We start from the raw sequence: 27,200 nt of genomic DNA on the forward strand, positions 1-27,200 counted from the left end.
GAGCTTTGTCTGAGCTCAAGGCTAATGATCTATCACTTTGAACCACAGCCCTATTTGTTTATTGTTTTTGTTTTTTTTTTGCAGGTCCTGGGCCTTGAACTCAGGGCCTAAGCACTGTTCTTGGGCTTTTTCAAGGCTAGAGCTCTACCATGTGAGCCACAGCACCACTTTTGACTTTTTTCTATATATGTGGTACCAAGGAATCAAACCTGGGTCTTTGTGCATGCTAGGCAAGCACTCTACCACTAGGCCAAACTCTCAACCCTGGCTTTTATTCAAAATTTTCCCTCGTCGTCGGTCCTGAGGCTTGAAGTCTAGGCCTGCGTGCTGTCCCTGGGCTCTTCAGCTCAAGGCTACTGTCCGTCCTACTCCTGGTCCTGGATGTTGTCCCTGAGTGCATCAGCTCAAGGCTACCACCCTACCCCTTGAGCCACAGTGCCACTTCAGGTTTTCTAGTGGTTAATTGGAGATAAGAGTCTCACATTCTTTAGTGCCCAGCTGGCTTTGAACCTCAGTCCTCAGATCTCAGCCTCTTGAGTAGTTAGGATTACAGGCATGAGCCACCGCGCCTGGCTCCCATTTCTGAATTTTTGGCAGTTAAATGGAGATGAAACTCATGAACTTTTCTACATGGAATGATTTGAACCATGATCCTCAGATCTCAGCTTCCTGAGTAGCTAGAATTACAGGTATGAGGCATTGGTATTCCTTTTCTTTTTGTTTTTGTGGGTCATGGGGCTTGAACTCAACCTGGGCGCTATCCCTGAGCTCTTCAGCTCAAGGCTACTTCCCTACCCCTGGGCCTGGGCATTGTCCCTGAGCTCTTCAGTGCAAGGCTACCACCCTACCCTTGAGCCAAGCCCCACTTCCCATTTTCTAGAGGTTAATCGAACATAAGAGTCTCAGGTCCTTTTGTGCCCGGGCTGGCTTTGAATCTTGATCCTCAGATCTCAGCCTCCTGAGTAGCTAGGATGACAGGTGTGAGCCAGTGTGCCGGCTCCTTTTTTATTTTAATTTTAATCTATGGTCCTTGAGATTGAACCTTGAGATGGACCTCCTTTTGTCTCCTTATGTTCTACTGCTGAGCTACACCTACATAGCCCCTCCCTGCTGCCCCGCTTTTAGATGGTGTAGCCCAGCATAGAACTTGCTTTAATAGGGTGGCTGGCCTTGAACCTGAGATCCTCTTCCCTAAGTCCTCTGAGTGCTGGGATTACAGATATGTGCTACCATGCTGGGCTCTTGGCATGATTTGATCTTCTCACACCCTGAGATACGCTCTTTTTACTGAAACTAGCTTATAGCATGGGCGACGTCCCCGATCTTCACCTTAAGGCTACTACCCTACCCCTGGGCCTGGATCCTGTACCTGAGCTCTTCAGCTCAGTCCTAGTAACGCTCTAGTATGTTGAGCCACAATGCCTTTTTTTTTTGTTTTGTTTTGTTTTATTGGTCAGTGGGGTTTGAACTCGGCCTGGGCACTGTCCCTGAGCTCTTAAGCTCAATGCTACCTCCTAACCCTTGGAGCCACAGCACCACTTCCAGTTTTCTAGTGGTTAATTGGAGACAGGAGTCTCACAGTGTTTAGTGCTGGGGCTGGCTTTGAACCTCGATCCTTAGATCTCAGCCTCCTGAGTGGATAGGATTACAGGCATGAGCCACCTTGCCTGGTTCCATTTTTTTTTTGCCAGTCCTGGGATTGAGCTTTCTTAATGCTAGAGCGCTACCACTTGAGACACAGCACGCTTCTGGCTTTTTTCTATATATGTGGTACCGAGGAATCAAACCTAGGTCTTTGTGCATGCTAGGCAAGCACTCTACCACTAGGCCAAACTCCCGCACCCCTCCCCCCCGCTTTTTAAAAAAATAAGTAAGGGAAGGAACGTCTCAGTGTTGATATATATAGTGAGACCAAAGGAAGTTACTCTTAGGGGATCAACACAAAGGCTCAATGCTTGGGTGCATTTTATTGATTGATTGATTGATTGATTGCCAGTCCTGGGGCTTGAACTCAGGGCCAGGGCACTAGCCATTAGATTCTTTTGCTCAAGGCTAACACTACCACTTGAGCCACAGAGCCACTTCTGGCCTTTTCCACTGATAATGGTACTGAGGAATGGAACCCAAGGCTTCAATGCATGCATGAAGCAAGCACTCTACCACTAAATCACATTCCCAGCCCCTGCCTTTTATATCCTATAAATCTATTTTATAGGACATAAACTACTTACTGAAATGAAAAAAACCCCACAGAACAAAACTCTTTAAAAAGAAAAAAAAGGAAAAAAAACAGTTAATTGTTATTGTATATTTAGGATATTTCCTATTTCTTTGCAGTCTTCTCAAGGGCTGTTTGTTGAAGAAACATCAGAAGAAAAAAATGCTGTACCTGTTTTACAAAGGTTAGATCATTTCCTGTGGGTTTCAAATGTTCCTCTCTGATGGTAGTCATGTAAGGAAGATAAACTGCACCAGTGACAGAGACTCCATGAACAATTTTCCCAGGAATATTGAAATCCTTTGTAGGCACAGGTTAGCACACATGCTAGTACTGAGGCTTAACTCAGGACCTGATCTCTGCGTCTTAGTTTTTGTGTTTAAGGATGGCATTCTACCAGTTGAACCACAGCTCTCTTTGAGCTTTGTGGCTAATTGGAGATAAGACTCTCAAGGACTTTTCTGCCTGGGCTGGCTTTGAACCGAGACGCCTCCTAAGTTGTGAGGTGCATAAATGTAAGTCACTGGTACCCATCTCTGCTACTTTCTTACTAGCTTCCGGTGCCAGTTTGAAGCCTCTAGTGTGATTTATTTAGGCTACACAGACACTGTTGTGGTTCTTTTTTCTTTGTGTCTCATCTTTCCTGTGTTTACATTTGCATTGTTTCCTCTATTATTCTTGTTGATTGGCTGATAGAGTTACCTGCTAAGTCTTTTTACTTTAACAATAGGTAACAAATAATAGACTATTTATTATAAACTGTTCTGCTAAAGGGATCAAGTTTCCAACCACTTTTTCCCTTTGTCTGATAGTTGAGATTCAGAGATTTCTTTTTCATTTTTCTTTTTTGTTGGTTGTGGGGCTTGAACTCTGGGCCTAGGCACTGTCCCTGAGCTCTTTAGCTCAAGGCTACTGCCCTACCATACCACTTTCCATTTTCTGGTGCTTAATCAGAGATGAGTCTCATGGACTAATGTGCCCAGCTGGGCTGGCTCTGAACTAAGACGCTCACATGTCAGCCTCCAGAGTAGCTAGGATTACAGGTGTGAGCTACCTTGCCTAGCTTCAAGATTCAGTGATATCTAAAGAGCATGATTTTGCATTGAGTCATTACTCTTTCCCATATGGAAGTTGAGGCCTAGTGGCTGGTTATTGGATGTAATTTAAATGGTTGTCTTTCTTAACTTTTGGTGGATAGTACTGAGTGTTTTTTCCTAGGCTAAAGGAAAAGGTTTTGGTTTGATTCTTGTGTTTTAGGACAGTTTTGGAAGTGTTTTTAACTGGAATAGGTCTTCTGATCCCTGTAGGCCTCTCTGCTTTATTGTGAGTCTGTGCAGAGCAGATGTAGGTTTTAATAAATGATTATATGCTTTGTCACCAGGAGAGAGTTGAAATTGCAGGCAATGTGGTTTGACTTCAAATTGATTAGTCCATTTTATAAATGTCAGCAGATTGTTTTGTGATGGACCCCTTGAATAGAGCTCTAATGTTACATGCAGAGTAAACTGCGCTTGGCTTGGTTTTTAACAAATGCTATGAGATGTTTTATTTAGAGAGAGAAATCACTTGTGGTTTCCTGTCAGGATTTACTTATTTATCATGAGTCATTGGTGGCTATTCTCTCTTCTCTGTGGTTCTTGGTTGATGTGAGGATTTGTGTTTTTAAGTGTCTTCTTGCATAGTTGATCAAACTAATCATAAAGCTCTGTGAAACATGAGGGGGGTAGTTCACATGCTCAGATCTCAGCCATGTGTTCCTGGGTCAGGAAGAAATCCTATCGAATGAATAGGCAGGGAAACCAGAAGGTTGGATGAGGGAAACCATTCATAATTAAGTTTTTCTTGAATGAGGTGTTCAACCTCATCTGTGTGGGCAGATTTCTGTGGTAGGACAATTTGGAACTGCATTTTTATTTTTGTTGTTTATGTCTTGAGATGAAGAGGAAATTTAATTGCAAGGTGAAGGAAAAGCTAGTGCTCAATAGAATCTATGCTTTCTGAGTTTATGGTCTCTAGTCTTAAGAACGCTGAGTGAAGGCATCTTTATGTTTGAGTGGAGTTTGTGTCTTCTGTCATATTCACAAGCATGTCTTACCCTTTAACTTTCTTTTTATCAAGATTCCAAAAGGGAGCTTCTTTTCATTCAGTGATTTTGTTGAAAGCATGTTTATGTTCTCTATTTTTGGCTTAGAGTTTTACTACTGATTCCTTGCTTTCCTGTTGTGCTTTTGTGCTAGTGGACAGCAGGTATCAGATTACCTGTGGCTTTGTAAATGACTCACCATTGCTTCTGGTCCTGTGTTCTGGTTTATTTTACTGAAAATTCACTTGGGGTTTGATTCTTTTTCAGCACTGCTGCTTTGACCAGTAAGAAAAGCTTAGTCCCTATGCCAGAGAGTTCTGCAGAAGAAATCACCGTTTGTCCTGGTAAGCATCTCTGCTGGTTTTACTGAGATACTAGATTTTACTAGGTACCAAGCTATCTACTGTTTTTTTTTTTTCTTCAGGTTGTGGGGCTTAAACTCATGGCCTGGGTGCCATCCCTGAGCTTTTTCACTCAAGGCTAGCGCTCTACTGCTGGAGCCAGCCAGCCGGCAGCGAGTGGGGATTCCTGACTTAGGGGGTAGGCACTTGGAAAAGAAATAGACAAGAGACAAACAGATGGGGTCCGTGAGGACTACAGCCCAAGTGAGCAGCCCAAGAAGGCTGTGAGCTTAAGACTGCAGCACTGTTTATTTCTAAATCCAGTCTTATATACTTTCTTGAAACCGGGGAACTGCCAGGGGTTACATTCGTTAAATCTTAGATCAGTTAAGCAGGACAAGGCCATAAAACAATAAAGCAATAAATCGATAAGGTCAGGGGGTTCACAATACAGACAATGTAGCTCAAAAGTTCCTAGGCATGGCACGGACAGGACAGCTCATATCTTTGTGTGGTTATCTTACTGAGTTATGCACATTCATGGGTCAGTCTGACTCTACACTCCAGCTCCCAGCACTCTACCATTCTGATTCACCGTACCACTTTGGTTTTCTGGTAGTTAATTAGAGTCTTACAGTCTTTCCTGCCTAGGCTAGCTTCGAACCATGATCCTGAGATCTCAGCCTCCTGAGTAGCTAGGATTACAGGCCACTAGTGCACATTCTGTTTTTTTTTTTTTTAACCAGTCCTGGGCTTGAGCTCAGGGCCTGAGCACTGTCCTTGGACTTTCTCAAGGCTAGAGCTCTCCCACTTGAGCCTCAGCACAACTTCCGGCTTTTTTCTATGTATGTGGTGCCGAGGAATCGAACCCGGGTCTTCATGCATGCTAGGCAAGCACTTTAACCACTAGGCCAAACTCCCGGCCCTGCACATTCTGTTTTATTCTTAATAATTTTTCTTTGTTTAAACAACTGTCAAGAGGTTTATGTTTGGTTGATATGTATGTGAGTGTGCATGTATATATATGTATCTATAAATTCTTATGCATAATCACATACAAATTCCTATTCACATACATATTTGCTTCTAGTGGATATTGACTGATTCTCAAGCTTTTTCCCTTCCTAGGGCTAACATAGTTTTGAAATCAACGTGGCTCCTTGGCCTGCTTGTTGTTTGCCACCCTTATCAGAGATGACAACAAAGCAACTCTTAGTTTTAGCTGGGTGCTGGTGGCTCATGCTTGTAATTCTAGCTACTCAGGAGGCTGAGATCTGAGGATGAGTTCAGAGCAAACCCAGGCAGTAAAGTCTGTGAGATTCCAATTAACCAGCAAATATTAGAGTAATATAGCCTTGAACCAAAAAGCTCAAGGACAGTGCCTAGGCCTTGTGTTCAAGTCCCAGGACTGGCACAAAATAAACAAAATTCATCTGTACATTTAGAGTAAGAGGAGTGTGTTTTGATTTAGTGTTTTCAGTGGGGATGGCCTCAAGTCAGATTGTTTCTCTGAGTCTTTTACAAGTTATTTTTAATATTGCCATTTACTGGAGTTCTTATCCTAGGAATTTATAAATTGAACTTTGTGCATAATTTTGTGACTTTAAAATAATTTTTTTTAATGTGCTGGTCCTAGGGGCTTGAACGCAGGACTTGGGCATTGTCCTTGGGCTTTCTGAAGGATAGCACTACCACTTGCGCCACAGCACCACTTCCGGCTTTTTCTGTGTATGTGGTACTGAGGAGTTGAACCCAGGGCTTTGTGCATGCTTGGCAAGTACTCTACCACTAGACCACGCTCCTGGCCCCTCAGGAACATTCTTGACAAGGCTGGCTTTGAACTGTGGTTCTTAAATCTTAGTCTCCAAAATACCTAGGATTACATGCATGAGCCACTGGGCCCAGCCTCTATGACTTGCTTTTAATCTTTTAAACAAAATTCCTAACCTGCCTAAATGCTTTAGTTTGTTCTTTGCTAATTATAAAGACTAAAAGATCACTTCCTTTGGGTATTTCAGGTCCTCATTCAAAGTTACGCAGATAAGATTTAGAAAAATAGTCCAATTTTAAATGAACAGATATCCACTATCTAAGACAGTTCCTGAAATTAATTATTGTAAAACACAAAGAATGATTTTATATTGTGAGCCACTACTTTCCTTCCTCTTCACCCCAACCCCCCCTTCCCCCATCCTGGGGCTTGACCTCAGGGCTTGGCATTATCTGTTAGATTTTTCACTCAAGGCGGCACTCTGCCACTTGAGGGAAAATTCTACTTGCAACTTTTTAGTGGTTAACTAGAGATAAGTGCCTTATGGACTTTTCTGATTAAGCTGACTGAACTGTGATCCTCAGATTTCAGCCTCTTGAGTAGCTAGGATTATATAGGCATGAGCCACTTGGCTTTTGGCTAGAACCACTACTTTATAAGGAATTTATTTAATTTTTGTTTGTTTTCTTTTTCCTTTTTTTTTTTTAACATCTCCCCCTCCCCCTCCCACACACACTGGTTGTGGATCTTGAACCTTGTGACTTGAGTCTTTGAGCTCACTAGTACTCTACCACTTTGAGCACCATTTCTGTTTTTCTGGTCGTTACCAGAGTCCCTTGGCCGGACTAGGTGGCTCATGCCTGTAATCCTAGCTACTCAGGAGGCTGAGATCTAAGGATTGCAGTTCAAAGCCAGCCTGGGCACTAAGGAATGTAAGACTCTTATCTCTAATTAACCACTGGAAAACAGGAAGTGGGGTTGTGGCTCAAGGGATAAGGTGGTAGCCTTGAGCTGAAGAGCTCAGGGACAGAGCCCAGGAACAGTTTCAAGTCCCATGACCAACAACAACAACAAAAAGTTTCATGGACTTTCCTATCCAGACTAACTTTGAACTGTGTGATCTTCGGATCTCAGCCTTTTGAGTAGCTAGGATTTCAGATGAGTGCTGCAAACACCTGGATTTTTCCTTTTTTTTTTTTTTTTTAAATTCTAATACTGGCTGTTAAGCTCAGAGCTTCCTGCTTCACTTGGCTTTTTCCACCCAAAACTCTACCATCTGACCCATCTCTCTCTCTAATTGTGGCCTTTTTGCTAATTAATTGGAGATAAAAAAAAATCTCTTGGCTTTTTCTGCCTTGGCTGGCTTTGAACCTTGATCTTCCAACGGAGTTGCTACGATTATAGGCATGAACCACTGGTGCCTGGCTCAGTTTTCTCTTCTCCCCAGTCCCCCTTCCCCTCCCCCGCCCCTCCCCCTTCTTCCTTTCCCTCCCCCTCTCGATCCATAGCACCACTTCTGGCTTTGTCTATGTATGTGTACCAAGGAATAGAACCTGGGTTTTCCTGCATGCTAGACTAGCAGTCTTCTCCTAGGCCACATTCCCAGCCCCCCCCCCCTTTTTTTTTGTCACTCGTGGAGCTTAGACTCTGGGCCTGGTCATTGTCCCCAAGCTCTTCAGCTCCAGGCTACCACCCTACCCCTTTATAGTCATGTTGCCACTTCTGTTTTGCTAGTGGTTAATTGGAGATAAGAGCTTCTTGTTCTTTAGTGCCCAGCTGGCTTTGAACTGCGATCCTTAGATCTCAGCCTCCAGAGTAGCTAGGATTACAGGCTTGAACCAGAGCCTGCCTTATTTTTGCTGGGAGCATGGCCTATTGGTAGAGTGCTTATCTAGCATGCATGAAAACCCAGGTTCTATTCCTTGGTACCACATACATAGAAAAAGCCAGAAGTGGTGCTGGGGCCCAAGTGGTAGAGTGCTAGCCTCGAGAAAGCCCAAGGACGATGCTCAGACCCTGAGCTCAAGCCCAGGACTGGACCAAAACAAATTTATCAGTAACTTAATCCATGTTAGATTGAAGAACTCTTGGAATGGCAAATAGTTACAAATGTTATTAAAGATCCTATCTGAGTTTTCATCAGATCTCTACCTGTCAGATATATTCATAGTTTCCTAGTTTTGGTTTCTTTCAATTTTTTCTACATAGACTGCAAACCATAGTTAATATACAATCTAGAAAAGTTCTGTAAATATTTTCATAAAGTTTATCAAAGTTTTTTAAAATATTATTTTAAGAGTATAATTATGTTGATTTTCACTGAAAGTGGTTCCTTGATTCATTTGAAATGTTTTTGGATTATTGCCTAATTGTGCCCACCAAGAAACTCACTACCAAGTGCTCTGATTTTGGCAGGGACACTCAAGACTACAATATTGTCTTCGTGAAAAGAAAGCAAGCCTGGGCAAGTCCCAGACTGCATCTTTTATCTGGTACTACTTACTTGGCCTTGTTTTACAAAGTTCCTCATATGTCTGTTAGATAATAGATAATAGGTTATCATCCTGGTATCTTGGAGGAAGAACTTGAAAGTCCTCCTTAGTAAGGACTGATTGAGGTTGGGTAGCTTTTATGATCTGACTTTCTGGCTTTAGCCTGCAGATTGTCTGCTTACAGACAAAACCACTTCTAAATGAGTCTGTGGAGAGTTGCCAAATCATTGATGTTCCTTTTGCTAAGAAACTATGACTTTCCCATGAAGCCAAAGGCCTGAGTATCTTTTTAAATTTATAATTTAGAAGCCATCATCTGAATTGTCTGAAAAAAAAATGTTCTAAAGGGATTACATGTTACCTATTGCCTTTTGTCTAATTTTTTTTTTAAACAATTTCAGGGATTTGGTAATAAAAGCTAGGCTATCTTTTCTTTCTTTCTTTCTTTTTTTTTTTCCAGTCCTGGGCTTGGGCTCAGGGCTTGAGCACTGTCCCTGGATTTTCTCAAGGCTAGCACTCTACCACTTGTGCCTCAGCACCACTTCTAGCTTTTTTCTACATATGTGGTACCGAGGAATCGAACCCGGGTCTTCATGCATGCTAGGCAAGCACTTTAACCACTAGGCCAAACTCCCGGCCTAGGCTATCTTTTCTTTCTTTTCTTTTCTGGTCCTGGGGCTTGAACTGAGGTCCTGTGCACTGTTTCTAAAGCTAGTGCTTATCACTTGATCTATAGTTATACTTCATGAACTTGTCTGCCTGGGCTGGGTTTGAACTGTCATCTTCAGAGCTCAGCCTCCTGAGTAGTTAGGATTATGTAGGAATGAGCCACTGGCACTAGGCTAGGCTTTTAGTGTTGTTTGTTCAAGAAGCAGAATATGACCACATTATATCCCTGTTGTGCCTTGTGCTAGCACTGTTTACTTCTGAGGCATTCATATTTCTTACGTTGTCTTTATAGTTGGGCATTTCAGTCATTCACACAGGGCCTATTATAAGACTTTTATTATTGTGCAGTAGTCCAGGTAGTGAATGCTCTTATATTTGAACAGACTGTCTGGCGATGCTATGTCTGATACTGACTTGCAAAGAAGATTTTGAAGGGAATAAAATCTGTGTGTGTGTGTGTGTGTGTGTGTGTATCCACTTTCTGAGAAATTGTGATTTATTAAAATAAATTCTAAACCGGGCGTGGTGGTTCATGCCTGTAATCCTAGCTTCTTAGGAAACTGAGATCTGAGGATCAAGGTTCAAAGTCAGCCTGAGCATAAAAGGACCTGAGACTCTTTTCTCCAATTAGCTTCTAGAAAACGGGAAGTGGGGCTTGGCCCAAAGGTAGATGGTAGCCTAGAGCTAAAGAGCTCTGGGACAACACCCGGGCCCAGGGGTAGGGTGGTAGCCTTGAGCTGAAGAGCTCAGGGACAGTGCCAAGTTTAAGCCCCATGACCCAAATAAATAATTAATAAATAAAATAAATTCTAGAAATACATTTACTTCTTTAATTACTCAGAAGCTATTTTAGAATCTTGCACACTGTATTTATGAAGCACAAAAATTCTAGTTAGAGGGCCGGGGAGTGTGCCTTCTGGTAGAGTGCTTGCCTAGCATGCTTGAAGCCCTGGGTTCCATTCCTTGATACCACATACACAAAAAAAGCTGGAAGTGGTGCTCTGGCTCAAGTGGTAGAATGCTAGACTTGAGAAAGCTCAACAACAGTGCCCAGTCCCTGAGTTCAAGCCCCAGGACTAGCCAAAAAGAAAAATAAAGTCAATTAGAGGTATAATAAGTACTGTCAAACTTATAGAATTTGCCTCTGAGATATATTTCTCATCTTAGTTCAGAAGACTAAAGTGTCTGTTTTCATATATACTTGCAATAAGCTTACTCATCCTTTATCTTTTTCCTTCTACCTCTTTTCTCCTAAGCAGTCCCTTAGTTATACTCATGTTCTGTATTTTTTCATATAAGTAATTATGTGTGTGTATATATGAGGATATATATGTTATACATGTAAGATCATGTCTGTGTATGTCTTCCACATGTGAGTAAAAACATGATATATTGTTTTTTGAGCTTGGTTTATCTTGCTCAATATGATGTCCTCCAATTTTTCTGCAAATGACATGATTTTGTTTTTCTTTGTGGCTGTGTAGTATTTCATACCTATGAAAACCCCAAATTAAATTGTTTAAATTTTTTAAATTACAGAGACACAGCTAAGTTCCCCTGAAACTCTTGACCTTGAGAGAGAAGCATTTCCAAGTAGCAGAGAGACCTGGGATAAAGTAAGAACAACGAGAGATGAGGAGGTGAATATTCTCCTTTGTAATTTTTCTTAAGTCATTTTTTTTTTTGTCAGTTGAGGGGCTTGAACTCTGGGCCTGGGTATTGTTCCTGAGCTCTTCAGCTCAAGGCTGCTGCTCTACCCCTTGAGCCACTGCACCACTTCTGGTTTCTGGTGGTTAATTGGAGATAAAAGTCTCAGGGACTTTAGTGCCTGGGCTGGCTTTGAACCATGATCCTCAGATCTCAGCCTCCAGAGTAGCTAGGATGACAGGGGTAAGCCACCACGCCTGTCCTTAGGTCATTTATTTTTTTTAATTTTAGTTTTTTTCTCTTTGAAATAATGTTGACTTTGAATGAAAAGATCTAGGAATAGGGTTTCGATTTTTGGACACATTTATTTTCAGAGAAATTGTTATTAAGGTTATTTCAGGCTGGGCACTGGTAGCTCATGTCTATAATCCTAGGTAACTCAATAGGGTGAGGTCTGAGGATAAAGGTTTAAAGTCAACCTGGGTAAGAAAGTCTGTGAGACTCTTTTTTTTTTTTTTTTTTTTGCCAGTCCTGGGCTTGAGCTCAGGGCCTGAGCACTGTCCTTGGACTTTCTCAAGGCTAGAGCTCTACCACTTGAGCCTCAGCACCACTTCCGGCTTTTTTCTATGTATGTGGTACCGAGGAATCGAACCCGGGTCTTCATGCATGCTAGGCAAGCACTTTAACCACTAGGCCAAACTCCCGGCCTCTGTGAGACTCTTATCTCCAATTAACCACCACAAATACAAACGTGGAGCTGTGGTTTCAGTGGTAGTGTTAGTCTACAAGATCTCAAGGGCCATGCCCACAGGCTTCGTGTTAAAGCCCCAGATCTGGCACCAAAAATAAAAAAAAAGTCATTTCATTTCAGCTTTATTATTTCTTTTGTTCTTTTATTATTTCTCGTACATATGAGGAAGCTGAGGTTAGGATATTTGAATAACTTTTACTAGTTTCTACTGCTTGGTGATAGAACTAGAATTTGTCTTTAAAGTTATAGGGCATCTTCCATTTCCTATTGACAAGTAATGGAGAGAAACTGTCTTAGAAAGAAAATCCCTATTATATGTGCTGGACGTGGTGGTTCATGTCCGTAATTCTAGCTACTCAGGAGGCTGAGATCTGAGAATCGTGGTTCAAAGCCAGCCCCGCACTAAAGTCTGTGAGACTCTTATCTCCAATTAACTTAACCATTACTGGAAGTAGCACCATGGTTCCAGGGGTAGGGTGGTAGCCTTGAACTAAAGAGCTTAGGGACAATGTCCAGGCCCAGAGTTTAAGTCCCACAGTCGACCAAAAAAAAAAAAATCCCCATATAACCTAAGTATACTTTTCAGTCCTCATTTCTAAATGTTACCAGAAATACAAAGACAAGATAAAATAAGTGAATCACATTATCTTTTCTTAACTAATTTCACATATCTGGTGATAGTCATAAAACTGGTAAAAATTTATGCCTTTTTGTGTGTGTGGTATTGGGATTTGAACTCTGGACTGCCTTCTGGGAGTGCTGTACCACTGGAACCATGTCTCCAGCTGGAATTCATACTTCTGATTAAGAGTCAGTGTGGAACTGAGCCTGGTGGTGTACATCCAGAATGTTAGACTCAGAGGTTAAGGCAAGGTGTTTCTTAATGTCTGTTTTTTGATGAACTTGACAAAGCAACTTAAATTACAAAAGTTTTTTTTATGGAACGGGAGTTTGGCCTAGTGGTAGGGTGCTTGCCTGGCATGCATGATGACCTGGGTTTGATTCCTCGGCACCTCATATATAGAAAAAGCTGGAAGTAGTGCTATGGCTCAAGTGATAATGCTCAAGCCTTGAGAAAGCCCAAGGACAGTGCTCAGGCCCTGGAATGGCAAAAAAATAAAAATAAATGTTCTTTTACAAAGAATTTAACTTGCTTTTTAATCTTTTGCCATGTAAAGCAACTTGAGAAAGTTTTGTGGAAATAAAAGATTTTGTTTGTATTTGTATTTTGAGCCATAAAGCCACTTTTGGCTTTCTTTTGAGTAGTTTATTGGAGATAAGAGTCTCATGGAGGGGCTGGGAGTTTGGCCTAGTGGTAGAGTGCTTGCCTAGCATGCATGAGGACCCGGGTTCAATTCCTCGGTACCACATACATAGAAAAAAGCCAGAAGTGGTGCTGAGGCTCAAGTGGTAGAGTTCTAACCTTGAGAAAGTCCAAGGACAGTGCTCAGGCCCTGAGCTCAAGCCCACGACTGGAAAAAAAAAAAAAAAAAAGAGTCTCATGGACTCTCCTGACCATGCTGGCTTTGAACTACAGTCCTCAGACTGCAGCCTCCTGAGTAGGTAGGATTATAGGTATGAGCTACTGGCAACCAGCTGTATTTAATTTCTTATCCTTTGTACCTTTATTCTGATTTGTGTGTGTGTGCATGCACGTGTGCACGTGTGTGCCCCTATATCCGAGCTTGAACTCAGGGAGGGCCTTACGCTTTTTTTTAGCTGTTTACTGACAGTTGCTTTTCTACTACTTGAGCTACATCTCCACTTCCAGCTTTTTTGCAGGTGATTTTAGAGATGGAACCTTGCAAGCTTTTTTGCCTATACTGACTTTGAATTTCTATCCTCAGCTCAGCCTCCTGAGCAGCTAGAATTATAGGAGTGAACCACTAGCACTTAACCTGTATACACACACACACACACACACACACACACTGTTGTGTTTGTTTGTTTGTTTTGGCAGTTGTGGGGCTTGAACCCAAGGTCTGGACACTGCTCCTGAGCTCTTTTGCTCAAGGCTAGTCTTCTACCACTTTGAGACACAGCTCTACTTTGGTTTTCTGGTGGTTAACTGGAGATAAGAGTCTCATGGACTTTTTTTGCAGGGCCTGGCTTCAAACCATGATCCTCAGATCTCACCCTCCTGAGTAGCTAGGATTACAGGCCTGCACCACCGCGCCTGGCTTTCCCTCCCAGTTTTTGCACTGCAGGCTGCTGGGAACCTGGTTTTCTGGAACCTAATGTGATACTACTACCAGGGCTTCTAGTACCAGCGGTGCTTAGGAAGATGGACGTAGGTCTTCATGTCAAAACTTGTTCATTTGCTATCCTGTCAAAATGGGATTGGCTTGGCTTATGGCTGGACTATCCTGAACATGTCTGATCTCATACATATGGGACTAGCAGAACCGATATTGTTATCAAAGCATCCGTGCACAAAGAAGAGTCCCTACAAACTACTAGTTAGTTCACCAAGGCTATTTCCCACCTGTCTATGCCTACAAAAGATTGGGTTCTTTGAACCCGAGTTCTGTTTAGAATTTATAATGTACTATTCCACATCAAAGAAATGGACTTGTGTTAGCTTTCTCATACTAAATGCCCTCTTTTCACTGGTTCTGTCTGCAGGTGTCTGTGGATATCCTGAAGTGCGCTTAGAAGTTAAGACAGGACAGGGAGTAGCTCACGTGGTAGAGAGCACTTACATGAGGCTTTGGGTTTATCACTAGTACCACTTGAAAAAATAGTAAAGAAATTCAGAGATGGTGCAGTTTTAATGATCCTGGAGAATCCTATCCTACTCTGGTTATGAACAGATGAACCTGGATATGTGAGAAGCTTAGTGACTAAGCTTAGACTAGAGTAGCACCTTAAACTTCCAAGTTTTAATGTGAAGCAGGCCTGGATTCGGGGCTTATTAACTTTTCAGATCAGCAGGTTACTTTTTTTCTCATATTTTTTAAAATTGTGATTAATAGAAGGGTTACATTCTATTCACCAGATAGAAGGTGCATTACTTCACATACATTGATACCCTTTCTCGTGTCTTGGTCCTCATTACCCTTTCCCCATCCCCGCCTCTCATCTTGTTTTCCTTCCTTCCCTATCTGACTTCAAATAACCAAATATGCATATATACAATATATCAGATAACCAGGTGAAATATTATAACAATATGAGATGACCGAGGGACAGCAAAAGAGATGAGAGATAGCATAGTACATTAAAGACAACAATTATTCATTATATGGCTTTTGTTTCAATATCCTGGAGGTCCTTTCATTTAGCTTCATTCTATATGGCCTTAAGTATCTAGGTTTTGTTCTATTGTAAATCTCTGCTAGAAGAGCCCAAGGTTTCTACTGGTTATGACAAATGAGGGAAACCATTGAGCCTATGTTCCTTTGAGTCTGGCTTACTTCACTTAATATGATTTTTTCTGTCTTTCCATTTCCTTACAAATGGGGCGATGTCATTCTTTCTGACAGCAGCATAGAATTCCATTGTGTACAAATACCACATCTTGTCGATCCACTCACTACTACTCTGTTGGTGGGAGTATAAACTCGTTCAACCACTATGGAAAGCAGTATGGCAGTTCCTCAAAAGACTAAACACAGAACTCCCCTATGACCCAGCAATTCCACCACTTGGCATTTACCCAAATGTCCAGAAACAAGAACATAGTAAATCTATAAGCCCAATGTTCATTGCAGCACTATTTACCATAGCAAAGATATGGAACCAACCCAGATGTCCCTCCGCAGGTTACTTTATCTTTGCAATACTAGAGCTAGTGATGCCTCTACTATAGGTTGTTATAAGGGATAGATATGGAAAACATTTGACAGAGCTTGGTATAGGCAAGAACTCAACGTTGCCAGTTCCTTTCTCCTGTTTCTATTGTGTCTTTTTAGAAAAAAGGAATTGTGTTAAAAACAGGGTATTTTCTGGGACTTGTAGAAACTGACTCAGTATTTATTTATTTCTTTGTTTTGGTGTATGCCATTCCTGGGGCTTGAACTCAGGGCCCCTTACACTGTCCCTGAGCTTTGCTGCGTAAAGCTAGTATACTACCACTTAAACCACAGCTCTTTTTCCAGCTTTTTGTGGTTCATTGGAGATAAGAGTCTTTTAGACTTCTCCTGCCTGGGCTGGCTTTGAAGTGCAGTCATCAGATCTCAGCCTACTGAATAGCTAGGATTATTGGCATGAGCCACTGGCACCAGCCTCAGTATTTATTTAGATGACCTCTTACCATCTCTGCAGGCTCAGTAGATTTTAGGGATGACCTAAACCTACCAAAACAACAAACAAAACAATATCCCCAATTAACAGAGAAATTCACTTGTATACCTATTGTAATTTTGGCGGTTTGCCTTTGTACCGGAACAGGGCTTTTTTTTCCCCCTGTAAAACGTGAAATGACAGCACAAGTGCTCCTTGCACTAAGTGAAAGCAGAGTAGTTCCACGTTGATTGGGTAGGACGTACTGTCCTTTGAAGCATGTGTTAGCAGGAGTGCTGCAGTGTTCACACACTCCGCTGCATTCATCACTGTAGAGCTCTTGGCTCTGACTGACCTGGACAAGTGACATGAAATTCCTCTGGGAGAGACACAGGAAAAATGATGACTGCAAAACATTGCTGAGAGGAACAACAGAGGAAAGACTGAGGAGTGGCTTTGGAGAATTGATTGTCTTAACTAATGGCTTTTCTTTGGACCTTTCAATATTTGGGTCTTGTTTCCTCTTTCAATCCAAAAAGTCACAAATAAAACACAGGGGTTATGTCTCTTTGGTCTAAACACAGACTTGTCTTAAGTCCTGCTTGTTTTGACTTTAAGCTCTTTTGTTTTAAATTTTTTTATGTTTTAAACTCACACTAATCATGGTTTTATTGTAAGACTGAAACGGTCTTTAAAGATGGTGCTATTGGGGCCGAGAGTTTGGCCTAGTGGTTAAAGTGCTTGCCTAGCATGCATGAAGACCCGGGTTCGATTCCTCAGTACCACATACATAGAAAAAAGCTGGAAGTGGTGCTGAGGCTCAAGTGGTAGAGCTCTAACCTTGAGAAAGTCCAAGGACAGGGCTCAGGCCCTGAGCTCAAGCCCAGGACTGGCAAAAAAAAAAAAAAATGGTGCTATTGTTGGGCACTGGTGGTTTACACTGTGATCCTTGCTATTCAGTAATCTGAGATGAGGATTGTGATTCGAAGCCAACCTTGGTAGAAAAGTCCATGAGACTTATCTCTAGTTAACCAGCAAAAAGGCAGAAGTAGAGGTGTAGCTCAAGTGGTAGAATGCCAGCCTTGAGCAAAAGAAGTTCAGGTACAGTGTCTATAGGCCCTGATTTCAAGCCCCAGGGAAATCCTCCCCCCCACCCCCTTAAAAAAGATAACTGCTGCTACACAAAGTGTGAAATGAGTACAAATGTACTTAGGCAATGAGAATTGCCTCTGCAGGTAGAGGGGTCATGCTCTCAGGTTTTGGAACCAGATAGCCCTTGGTTTGAATATCAACCTGCCACTTATTTGTGACGGTGCAAATTGCCTTCCTGTTTTGAATAATACTTTTCTCATATGGAAAAGGATATGTCAATACCTTTGTCAGGCTTTGGTTAAGTGAATGCATGGTGTTTAGTATACATTGCTCACCTTATTTGAAGATTGTCACATACAGTTTTGACCAAGTGCAGACAAAATTCAGTAAGGCCAAGTACCAGTGGTTTGCACTTCTGAGCCGAGCCTTTTTTTTTTTTTTTTTTTTTGCCAGTCCTGGAGCTTGAACTCAGGGCTAGAGCTCTACCACTTGAGCCAAAGCACCTCTTCCAGCTTTTTTCTGTGTATGTGGTACTGAGGAATCAAACCTGGGTCTTTGTGCATGCTAGGCAAGCACTCTACCACTAGGCCAAACTTCCAGCCCATGTGAGCCAATGGGAGGATACTTAGTCATGGTGGCATATGTCTCTCATTCCAACTACTTAGGCAGCAAACAAAATGTAGGATCGTAGTCCAAGCCAGCCCAGGCATAAAGTCAAGATCTTATCCCCAAAATAAGTAAGAAAGGTCTGTGTAGGAGTTGGCTCAGATATAGAGCATCTGCCTAACAAGCACAAAACTCTTTAAGTTCAAATCCCCACACCACCAATTGCGTAGTACATACCTCCATACGTACATGCATACATATATTCAAAAGAAATTTCAGAAACAAAGCCATTAATTCTGAGTGTTAGGAGTACATTACACAGCTCAGTGAATGTAGAGAAGCTCTCACACAATCCCTGTGTTTATCAGCTCTGCTTCAATTGTTGTGTGATCTGCTAAGTATTTCCTCCCTTTATTTTGTGAAGATAAAATTCCCCAAAAGGACATGGTAACCAAAAAGTAAGGTAAGGGTTATTGTGCTTAATTTAACTGTTGATGAAAATGAGTCTCACATCCACAGTGCAGCACGGAACATGCACAGTTTGTCTTCTGTAGTGTTCTTGGGACAGAGGTCCACAGATTCCAAGGGTCTACTATAGTTGGGAAGCACTGAACAAATCACAAGTGCAAGTAGCTCCTATTCCCTAGTTCTAAGTTTGACTCATTGGTTTATATCTTTAGAAGTAATTGAAATATGAAGTGGAGCCTCCTGTAGTTCGTGGGAGTAAAGATATTTTATAAGCTAAAACGGCATTTCCCATATTGTTCAGGTTCATAATAGGGACAATGCCAAGAAGAAGATACCTGCTCCTGCCTTCTCATCTAATAACCAAGTGTCCTGCCCACTGTGTGACCGCAGCTTCCCTCGCTCGAAGATTGAACAGCATGCCATGTACTGCAATGGTCTGGTAGATGAAGAAAAAGGTAATAACTTACCAGGTAAGCAGATTCATACTTTCTTGAGTGGCAGTTTGTAATCCTATACAATATAATGGAGGAGAAACAAAAATCTTTCTTCAAAGCTAGAAGTTTGTTTTGCTTTTTTCTTTTTCCTAAGATTTGAATACAGAGCCTTGTACTTTATAACCAGACACTCTACTACTTGAGCTATATCCTGGTGCTCTTTTGTTTTAGATAGTTTTTTAGACAGGAGGTTGTAGTTTTTGCTCAAGGCTGCCCTCGACCACATTCTTTCTACTATACTGGGATTGTAAGTATCTACTGTAACATTCAATTTGTTTGCTGAAAAGAAGTTTTTATCTTAAATGAAAGACTTTTATCTTAAATGAAATCTTTCCAGACTCAGCCTTCCAAGTTGTTGGAATGACAAGCAGGCACCATCATGTCTGGCTTACTGGTTTCTGTCCAGTGTTCTTTGTGTGGGTTTGTTGTTTTTTTGTGTGTCAGTCCTGGGACTTGAATTCAGGGCCTGAGTGCTATCCCTGAGCTGGTCTGCTCAAGACCAGCAATCTACCACTTAGCTTTAGAAATAGGAATCTCACAGACTTTTCCTGCCCAGGGCTGGCTGTGAACCTCGAGCCTCAGATCTCAACCTCCTAAGTAGCTAGAATGACAGGCATGAGCTACCAGCACACAGAACTACCTGTGTTCTTTTATTACTTCTAGTAGATGTACTACCTACTTGTGTGTGTCTCAGGAGAAGGGGAATGTATGTGTGCATGCATGCATGTGCGCTCATGTATGTGTGTGATGCTTGAACTTAGGGCTTTGCACTGTTGCTTGGCCTTTTCTGTTCATGGCTGATGCTCTGCCACTTGGCCACACTTCCAGTTCCACATTTTTGCTAGTTAATTAGAAACAAGAGCCTTGAGAATTTGTCTGCTCTGGCTGGTTCTGAGTGGTAGTATTCAGATCTGTCTCCTCAGTAGCTAGGATTAAAGGTGTAGACTGTAGATCATCAAAACCTGGCTTACGGTTTAACTTATGGTTTAACTTACTCATTGCTATAGGACTGCCAAAGCCAGTACAATGCAGTGTGGCTTAAATTTCAACTTATTCAAATATTGAGACTAAGGTCTAGATTTGTTTGCCATTAAAGGTAACTTCTTTTTTTTTTTGCTCGTTTGTGGGCTTGAACTCTGGGCCTGGGCACTGTCCCTGAGCTCTTCAGCTCAAGGCTAGTGCTCTAACACTTGAGCCACAGCACCACTTCTAGTTTTCTGGTGGTTAAAGATAAGAGTCTATGGACTTTCTTCCTTGGGCTGGCTTTGAACTGTGATCCTCAGATCTCAGCTTCCTGAGTAGCATGAGGCACTAGGGCTTGTTTGCTTGATTTTTTAAAACCAATAGCAAGGTTTGAACTTAGAGCTTCACACTTGCTCAGTTTGCTTAATCAGCGGATGCCCGTCACTTGAGCCATGTCTCTAGCCTGGCTTTTTGCTTGTTATTGTAGATGGAATCTCTCAGACTTTTCTGCCTGGGCTTGGTTTTAAATCAGTCCTCCAGATCTTAGCCTCCTGAGTAGCTAGGATTATAGGTGTGAGTTCCCAGCCCTGGGTTTCTTGTGGTTTTACTTTAGTAGAAATTTTACCCATAGATAGTAACTGAAAAATATTCCTAGTTTATATTCATGTCCTACATGTCTCTGCTGAACTACCCTATTGGTTTATTTGGTACCACTATATGATACTGACCAAGAAAAGCTTGCTAATCACATCCTTGACTCCCACCCGGATCCTGCCTTCTGTCTATGATTTTAACCTCTAAATATAATAGTGTCATTATAGCTAGTCCACTGTGGTCCAGCATGCTACATGTAGCTCTTAGATAGTTAGAAGTCTTAAAACATTCTAGTGCTGCTTAATTTCCATAATTTAAATGTATTTATATATGCAATTGGTAGTTGTGAATTTGTTTAGGTTAAAATTGCCAGAGCCAGGCATGGTGTGTTGCATGCTATAATCCTACCTACATAAGAGATACATTCAGGAGGATCAAGGTTTGAGGCCATCCTTGGGTAGAAGCATAAAATAACTAAAGCAAAATGATCAGGGGCTAGGAATTTGGCCTAGTGGTTGAGTGCTTGCGTAGCATGCACAAAGCCCTGGGTTCAATTTCTTGGTGCCACATACACAGAAAGTGTATGTGCCAGAAGTGGTGCTGTGGCTTAAGTGACAGGGCACTAGCCTTGGGCAAAAAGTGTCCGTGGACAGTGCCCAGGCCTTGAATTCAAGCCCTAGGACGGTCCCTCCCCCCCCCCAAAAAAGCGTCTAATACATAGAATTTTTCTTTTCCTGTGCCTGTCCTGAGGTTTTGGGTTTAGGGTCTGGGCACTGTCCTGGGGCTCTTTTTTTTTTTTTTTGTCTATTTTATTGTAGAGCTTGAACTCAGGGCCTGGGTGCTGTCCCTGAGCCCTTTTGCTCAAGGCTAGCATTCTACCACTTGGAGCCACAGAACCACTTCCTGTTTTCTAGTGGTTAATTGGAAATAAGAGACTCACAGGGACTTTTTAGTCTGGGCTGGTTTCAAACTGGAGTCCTCAGATCTCAGTCTCTTGAGTAGTTAGGATTAGGCATAAGCCACTACATGTACTTTAGCATTACATTTTTTTAGAAAAATAGAATAAAAATTGACGACCTAAATCTGATAATCAATTCAATATATTTGAGAGTATTGAAGGTCTGCATTCTTTTATTTTTTTTGATTATATTTTATTGTCAGGTAACATATAGAGGGGTTACAGTTACATCAGGTAGTGCTTTACTTCTTTTTTTTTTTTTTTTTGAGCTATGCCAGTTCAATGAAGAGCTACTTTATTTTTTATATTAAAAAATGATGAAGAGAATATATTTGTCTTAATAGCAGAAAGTGATTCAAATGCATAACCAAAATAATAACTTTGTATCACTTAGTGATGTTACAACTATAGATTTCTTTACTATATATTTTTATTGTAATTAATATAAGGGTGCTTTACTTCTTGAACCTTGATATCCCCTTTCCCTCCCCCCATCCCCTGTTTATTTGTTTTTGTTTTGGCAGTTGTCCTAGTATTTGAGTCTAGGATCTTGGTGTTTATCTAGCAGGAGCTCTGCCACTTGAGCCATACCTTCACCCTCTTTGCTTTAGACATTGTTTTGGGGGTCTGGCTCATATTTATTCCTGGACAGCTCTGAGCTGTGATCCTCTTTATTTAAGCTCCTTGCATAGGCACACGCCACAATACCCTGCTTTTTACTGGTTGAAATGGGGTTCTCAGGAACTTTTTTGTCCAGGTTCACCTTGAACTTCTCTTTTCAGTCTTTACCTCCCAGTTAGCTAGGATTACAGATATGAGCCAACATGCCTACCTTTAGGTTTTATATTATGTCTGCCTTTTTTCTGAACTAGCCTTGGATCTCATTCTTCCCTATGTTCATATCCCCAAGAGCTGGGATTACAGGTGTGAGCCACCAAGCCTGGCTAGACCAGCAGTTTTTTGTGCCAATATCAAATCTTTAGCTTGGGACCTTGCACACTTACTTGGTTTGCTCTCTCATGGCTGGTACTCTACCAGTAGAGTCATGCCTCCAGTCCTGCATTTTGCTGATTAATTTGAGATAGTATCTCAGATTTTCTACTAGAGCTGGCTTTGAACCAGACTCCTCCAGGTCTCATCTTCCTGAATAGCTAGGATTATAGATATGAGTCACTGGTGCCCAGCTTAGATGCAGTTTTATTTTGACATCACTCATTAGTCTGTTTTTTCCTGTTGAGAATTCCAGTGACTAAAAGAATTGGAGACTGAGCATTTGACCAGAGAGAGAAGAGACTACCTCACCAAGCATACTTACACAGCTGGCATTAGTCATCTGAGTCATTTTCAGCCCTTAGGTCCAGAAATAAATGAGTTCTAAAAGCTGAATGCCCCTTTGAATTGTAGAAGTGGTTGACCTCTTTGAGGGCAGAATTAATAGGTAAGAAGTGACACAGGATAACTCGTTTTGACATCTCCCATACTGAACTATGCTTGTTTGTACCTAAACAGGAAGCTTTGTTATTTGTTTTTGTCAGATAACTTTCAGGTACATGATAACTTGCTTTTGAGCTGTTTCTTACTAGAATGTAGTTCAGAAACTCACAGCCCCAAATAGTTGCTATTGAAATAATATGCATTTGCTTCTGAATTTTCTCAGACTAGATATAAGCATATGTTGTCAGAATCAGATTGTTCTCCTCAAACTTGTTAAACTGACACTATCTGTTGGCAAGTATACTGAGAACGTGCTACCACCGTCATGCATTCTGGTTCTCTTTATTCTTTCTTCTATGGAGTCCAGGTCCAGCAGTGAATGACCTTGTCTAATGAAGCTGTAATGGATTTGCATTTAGGATTTTGTGGATTTCAGATGTTATAGATGTAAATGTGTTTTCTGTTATAATGGGTAGTCCTACAGTTCTTGGTATCATATGTTTTATAGTTCCGATCCTAATATCTCAGACCTCTGTATCCTGAATGATAGTCATTGTGACTTTTAAACACAAAACCTTTGCTTTATACCATTTAGAATATTACATTCTTTTCGATGCCATCTTATCTACCTAGAACTAGATTCCTATCAGTGATTCTTGTAGACTATACCTTTAATTTATGCAAATATGTACTGAACATTGTTTTGTTTTGTCTTCTTGTGGTGGTAAGCTGTTTGTGGGTTACTAAAGAAGTTTAAGACAAGATTTCTGCCATCAAGGAGCTTGTACTTCTTTCGGGGGAATAAATATTTAAGTAAGTAATTAATTACAAAAATGATGCAAAATGATCTGGCCAGGGTGTGCCTTGGTGGTGGAGTGCTTGACTAGCATGCACTGAGTACCACATACACAGAAAAAGCCAGAAGTGGTGCTGTGGCTCAAGTGGTAGAATGCTGGTCTTTTATTTATTTGTTTGTTTGTTTGTTTATTGCCAGTCCTGGGCCTTGAACTTGGCCTGAGCCCTGTCCTTGGGCTTTTTCTATGTATGTGGTACCGAGGAATCAAACCCAGGTATTCATGCATGCTAGGCAAGCACTCTACCACTAGGCCAAACTCCTGGCCCTGAACACTAGTCCTGAGAAAGCAAAGGGAGTTTGGGGGATGTCTTGTGCTTTGCTGGATTTTTAATGCCATGGCTAGATAAACTCACAGGGATGCAGAGGGTCTTTTACCCTCCTGTGGGTATAAATAAGATAAGGAAGCAAGGGAAATGATTTCAGATTAACAGCTTCCTCTAAGAGTACTAGAGTACTAAGAGTAACCTAGATCACTCGCTCTGACCACATGGTAGGTCCTATGATAACCTAAATCACCCTCTCTGATAACCTTGGGCCTATGAGAGTGTGGACCAGTGACTTCTCACTGGAACCATCCCATAGTTTACTCATTCATGTTATCTTGGGAACAGAGTTTGAGGATGTGGGTAGGCTTGTGAAGTAGAGGAATTTTGAGAATACCTGTTACATATGTGTGTATAGTTGGTCCTCATTAAATCTGATCTGTTTTTAATTTTTTGGTTACCAGTACTAGGGTTTGAACTTAGAGCCTGGGCATTGTCCTGTAGTTGTTGTTGTTGTTTTTTTTTTTTATTTGGCCAGTCCTGGGGCTTGACCTCAGGGCCTGAGCGCTGTTCACTGTTCTTGGGCTTTCTCAAGACCTAATATTCTACCACTTGAGCCACAGCACCATTTCCTGCTTTTTCTTCTATGTGGTACCAAGGAATTGAACCCAGGTGTTTATCATGCTAGGCAAGCGCTAAGCCAAACTCCCAGCCTTGTCCTTTAGTTTTTGTACTCAAGCCTGGCACTCTACAGTTGAACCATGACGTCACTTCCAGCTTTTTGGTGGTTAGTTGGAGATAAGAACCTCACACTTTCTTGCCAGGGTTGACTTCAAACCCTGATACTCACATATCAGCCTCACTGGTAGCTAGATTACAGGTCTGAGCTAACCAGCCTCTGGCTGAATCTAATCTCTTTTACTTGCTTTCCCTATCAGCTTTATTGTGGCCATTTTTTTGGTCAAAGACAGTTAATGGACTATTTCTTTTTTTATTGTCATTAATAAAAGGGTTACATGATATTTGCCATATAGAAGGTGCATTAATTCACATACATTGATACCCTTTCACATGTCTTGGTACCCTTTACCCGCCCCCCCCCCCAATGAACTATTTCTTATTCCCCTCTACTTTATGGCTGGAGACAGAGGCCAGACCCCCAGTCTAATTTCTAAATGTTTCGTGAAAGCAATCTTCCCCTACTGTGGAAGGGAAAGTTATTCTTGAAGCCATATAACCTAGCCTGAGAACTATGAACTCAGTTCCTAAAGGTTAGACTAGGAGAGGTTTTCCCTCCCATTTAAGTACCTAGCTTTCCCCTCCTTTCTCTTTTCCACTGAAGCTGATCCTAGACATGCTTGGTTTCGCTCTGTAAAAGAAATAGTAATTAGAGTCATTTACGTGAAGTGTTTCCCATTTATGCCTAGTTACCGTGCAGCACAATAACAATTATGCATATCATTAAATATGTGTCTGATTAACTTTGCTGTAAGTTTTATTTGATTATAATACTATAGTCTGGTTAAGTTGGCTTGTCTGTTCAGTTTGCTCAATGATATAGCTAATCAGAACTCTGAAAAAAGAGAGATATTTTTTTAAAACATTGAGGGATTAAGATTTGGTAAGTTGATTTAGACTGGAACCTAAAGCAGGATACCCTTAAACTTTGTTTCTGGCAAAGTTGAAGTTCAATCAAATAAACACCAGGAAATAGAAACTTGAAGAAGGGGATAGGACAAGGGGAGAAGAGCAGACAGTGAAAAGGAGGAGTGGGCAGAATGTAGTTAAGAATTAAATGTATGTCCTACAAAATTAAGAAGTTAGGAAAGGGGGTAGATTGGGAGGGATGGGTGAGAATGATGAAAGGGTGCCACTGATCAAAATGTGTGTATAGACTGCTTTGTTAACTCCCTTTTACAACTACTTAAAGATAATAATAAAAACAGGAATATTAATGTAAAAATACCCCAACTCTCCTTCCTGGGAATCATTTTTATTCAGACATTATCAGGAAGAATAAAGCTTCCCACTAACCCATTCAATAAATATTTTCTATTACCTTCTATGAATCACCAACAGTAAAGAGAATATATATCAAGTCCCTATTGTCTCATGGGCTCACATTCTAATAGTGGTAGGCAGACAATGAAAAAACAGATGTACAGCATGTCAAGATGTTGGGGGGAAGCAAAATAGAAGATGAGGAGGCTACGGTGAATTGAAGTAGCAGTTTAAAATAGGTGGCCAGGAAATCCCCAATGAGAAGATGGCGTCTGAACAGAGAATTTCAGCATGGGGAGAAAAAAAAAATATTGCAGGCACAGAGAATAGCAAATTCAAAAATCTAGGAGTGGGAACAGGCTAAAGGATAGCTCGAGTGGATGGAGTAAGACAGAGAAACCAGGAGACCAGAGAAATAATTAGGTAAAGGACACTGGCTCTTCTCTGAGCAAGGACACAGCCATTAGGGGAATCTGAACAAAGAATATTTAAGCCGAGGATCTCCCTGGTTACTGTACTGACAGTGGATTATTGGGCCGGGGACTACAGTGAACGCCAGAAGAACAGAGTGAACACTTCATTTTTGGCACTATGAGTGGAAGAAATCTGGGCTTTAACACTACACACATGGACTGAAATTTCAGCTGTAGTATTTGTCAATTAAGTAATAGTTACCTCTTCCAGGATCAGGCTCCTCATTTATAAAATCATTCAGATAATATCAGGATTGTCATTAGATTTTTAGGCACTTTATAAAGTACTGAGCACTACAGTAAATGGTAGTTGCTATTATTATGGTCTACTTTTCCCTGTCTGTAGTTTTTCTGAGGTCTTTATTTCTTTGGTGCTGATACATAAAAGACAAACTGTCACCTGGGTAGCCAGGGGAAGATGAAAGGCAGAAAATAAGAGTCAAAGTGGAAAGAATGAGTTAGAACTAGATCCTCAGAATTAGAGAAGTTGAAGGCATTAACTGTGTACACTTTAGCACTAGATAGGCAGTTGTGATTTAGTCCTGATACCACTTGCTGTACTTACCTTTCAGGGGTAACTCCAGGAGAATAATGATGAGTGGGTGGGTGAGTCTGAAGTAGAGGCCTTCTTCTATCTATGCCTGGAAGGTACTGAAAAATTGAGCCTACAGTAGGCTTAATTTGGGTGATTCTTCAAAGATCTGGTAAGACCTCAACATCTTCATGTAAGACTCATTTCTCACATTAGACACAGTTGGGCCTTTTCTGTTTTTTGGTTTTTTTTTTGCCAGTCCTGGGCTTG

General features: G+C 41.3%; 1 protein-coding gene across 1 annotated transcript in view; it reads left to right on the forward strand.

Moving 5' to 3' along the window:
• The window catches only part of Uimc1 (ubiquitin interaction motif containing 1), an 86,485-nt gene that overhangs the window by 28,741 nt on the left and 30,544 nt on the right, over nucleotides 1-27,200 (forward strand). Inside the window, exons 7-10 of the mRNA XM_090325553.1 lie at nucleotides 2,338-2,402; nucleotides 4,569-4,645; nucleotides 11,114-11,214; nucleotides 18,664-18,832. Of these exons, the coding sequence (XP_090181679.1) occupies nucleotides 2,338-2,402; nucleotides 4,569-4,645; nucleotides 11,114-11,214; nucleotides 18,664-18,832 (412 nt within the window). The remainder of the gene's footprint in view (nucleotides 1-2,337; nucleotides 2,403-4,568; nucleotides 4,646-11,113; nucleotides 11,215-18,663; nucleotides 18,833-27,200) is intronic.

The sequence above is a fragment of the Megascapheus bottae genome, chromosome 38 (assembly GCF_031878675.1).
Source record: "Megascapheus bottae isolate mThoBot1 chromosome 38, mThoBot2.hap1, whole genome shotgun sequence".
Classification (NCBI taxonomy): Eukaryota; Metazoa; Chordata; class Mammalia; order Rodentia; family Geomyidae; genus Megascapheus; species Megascapheus bottae.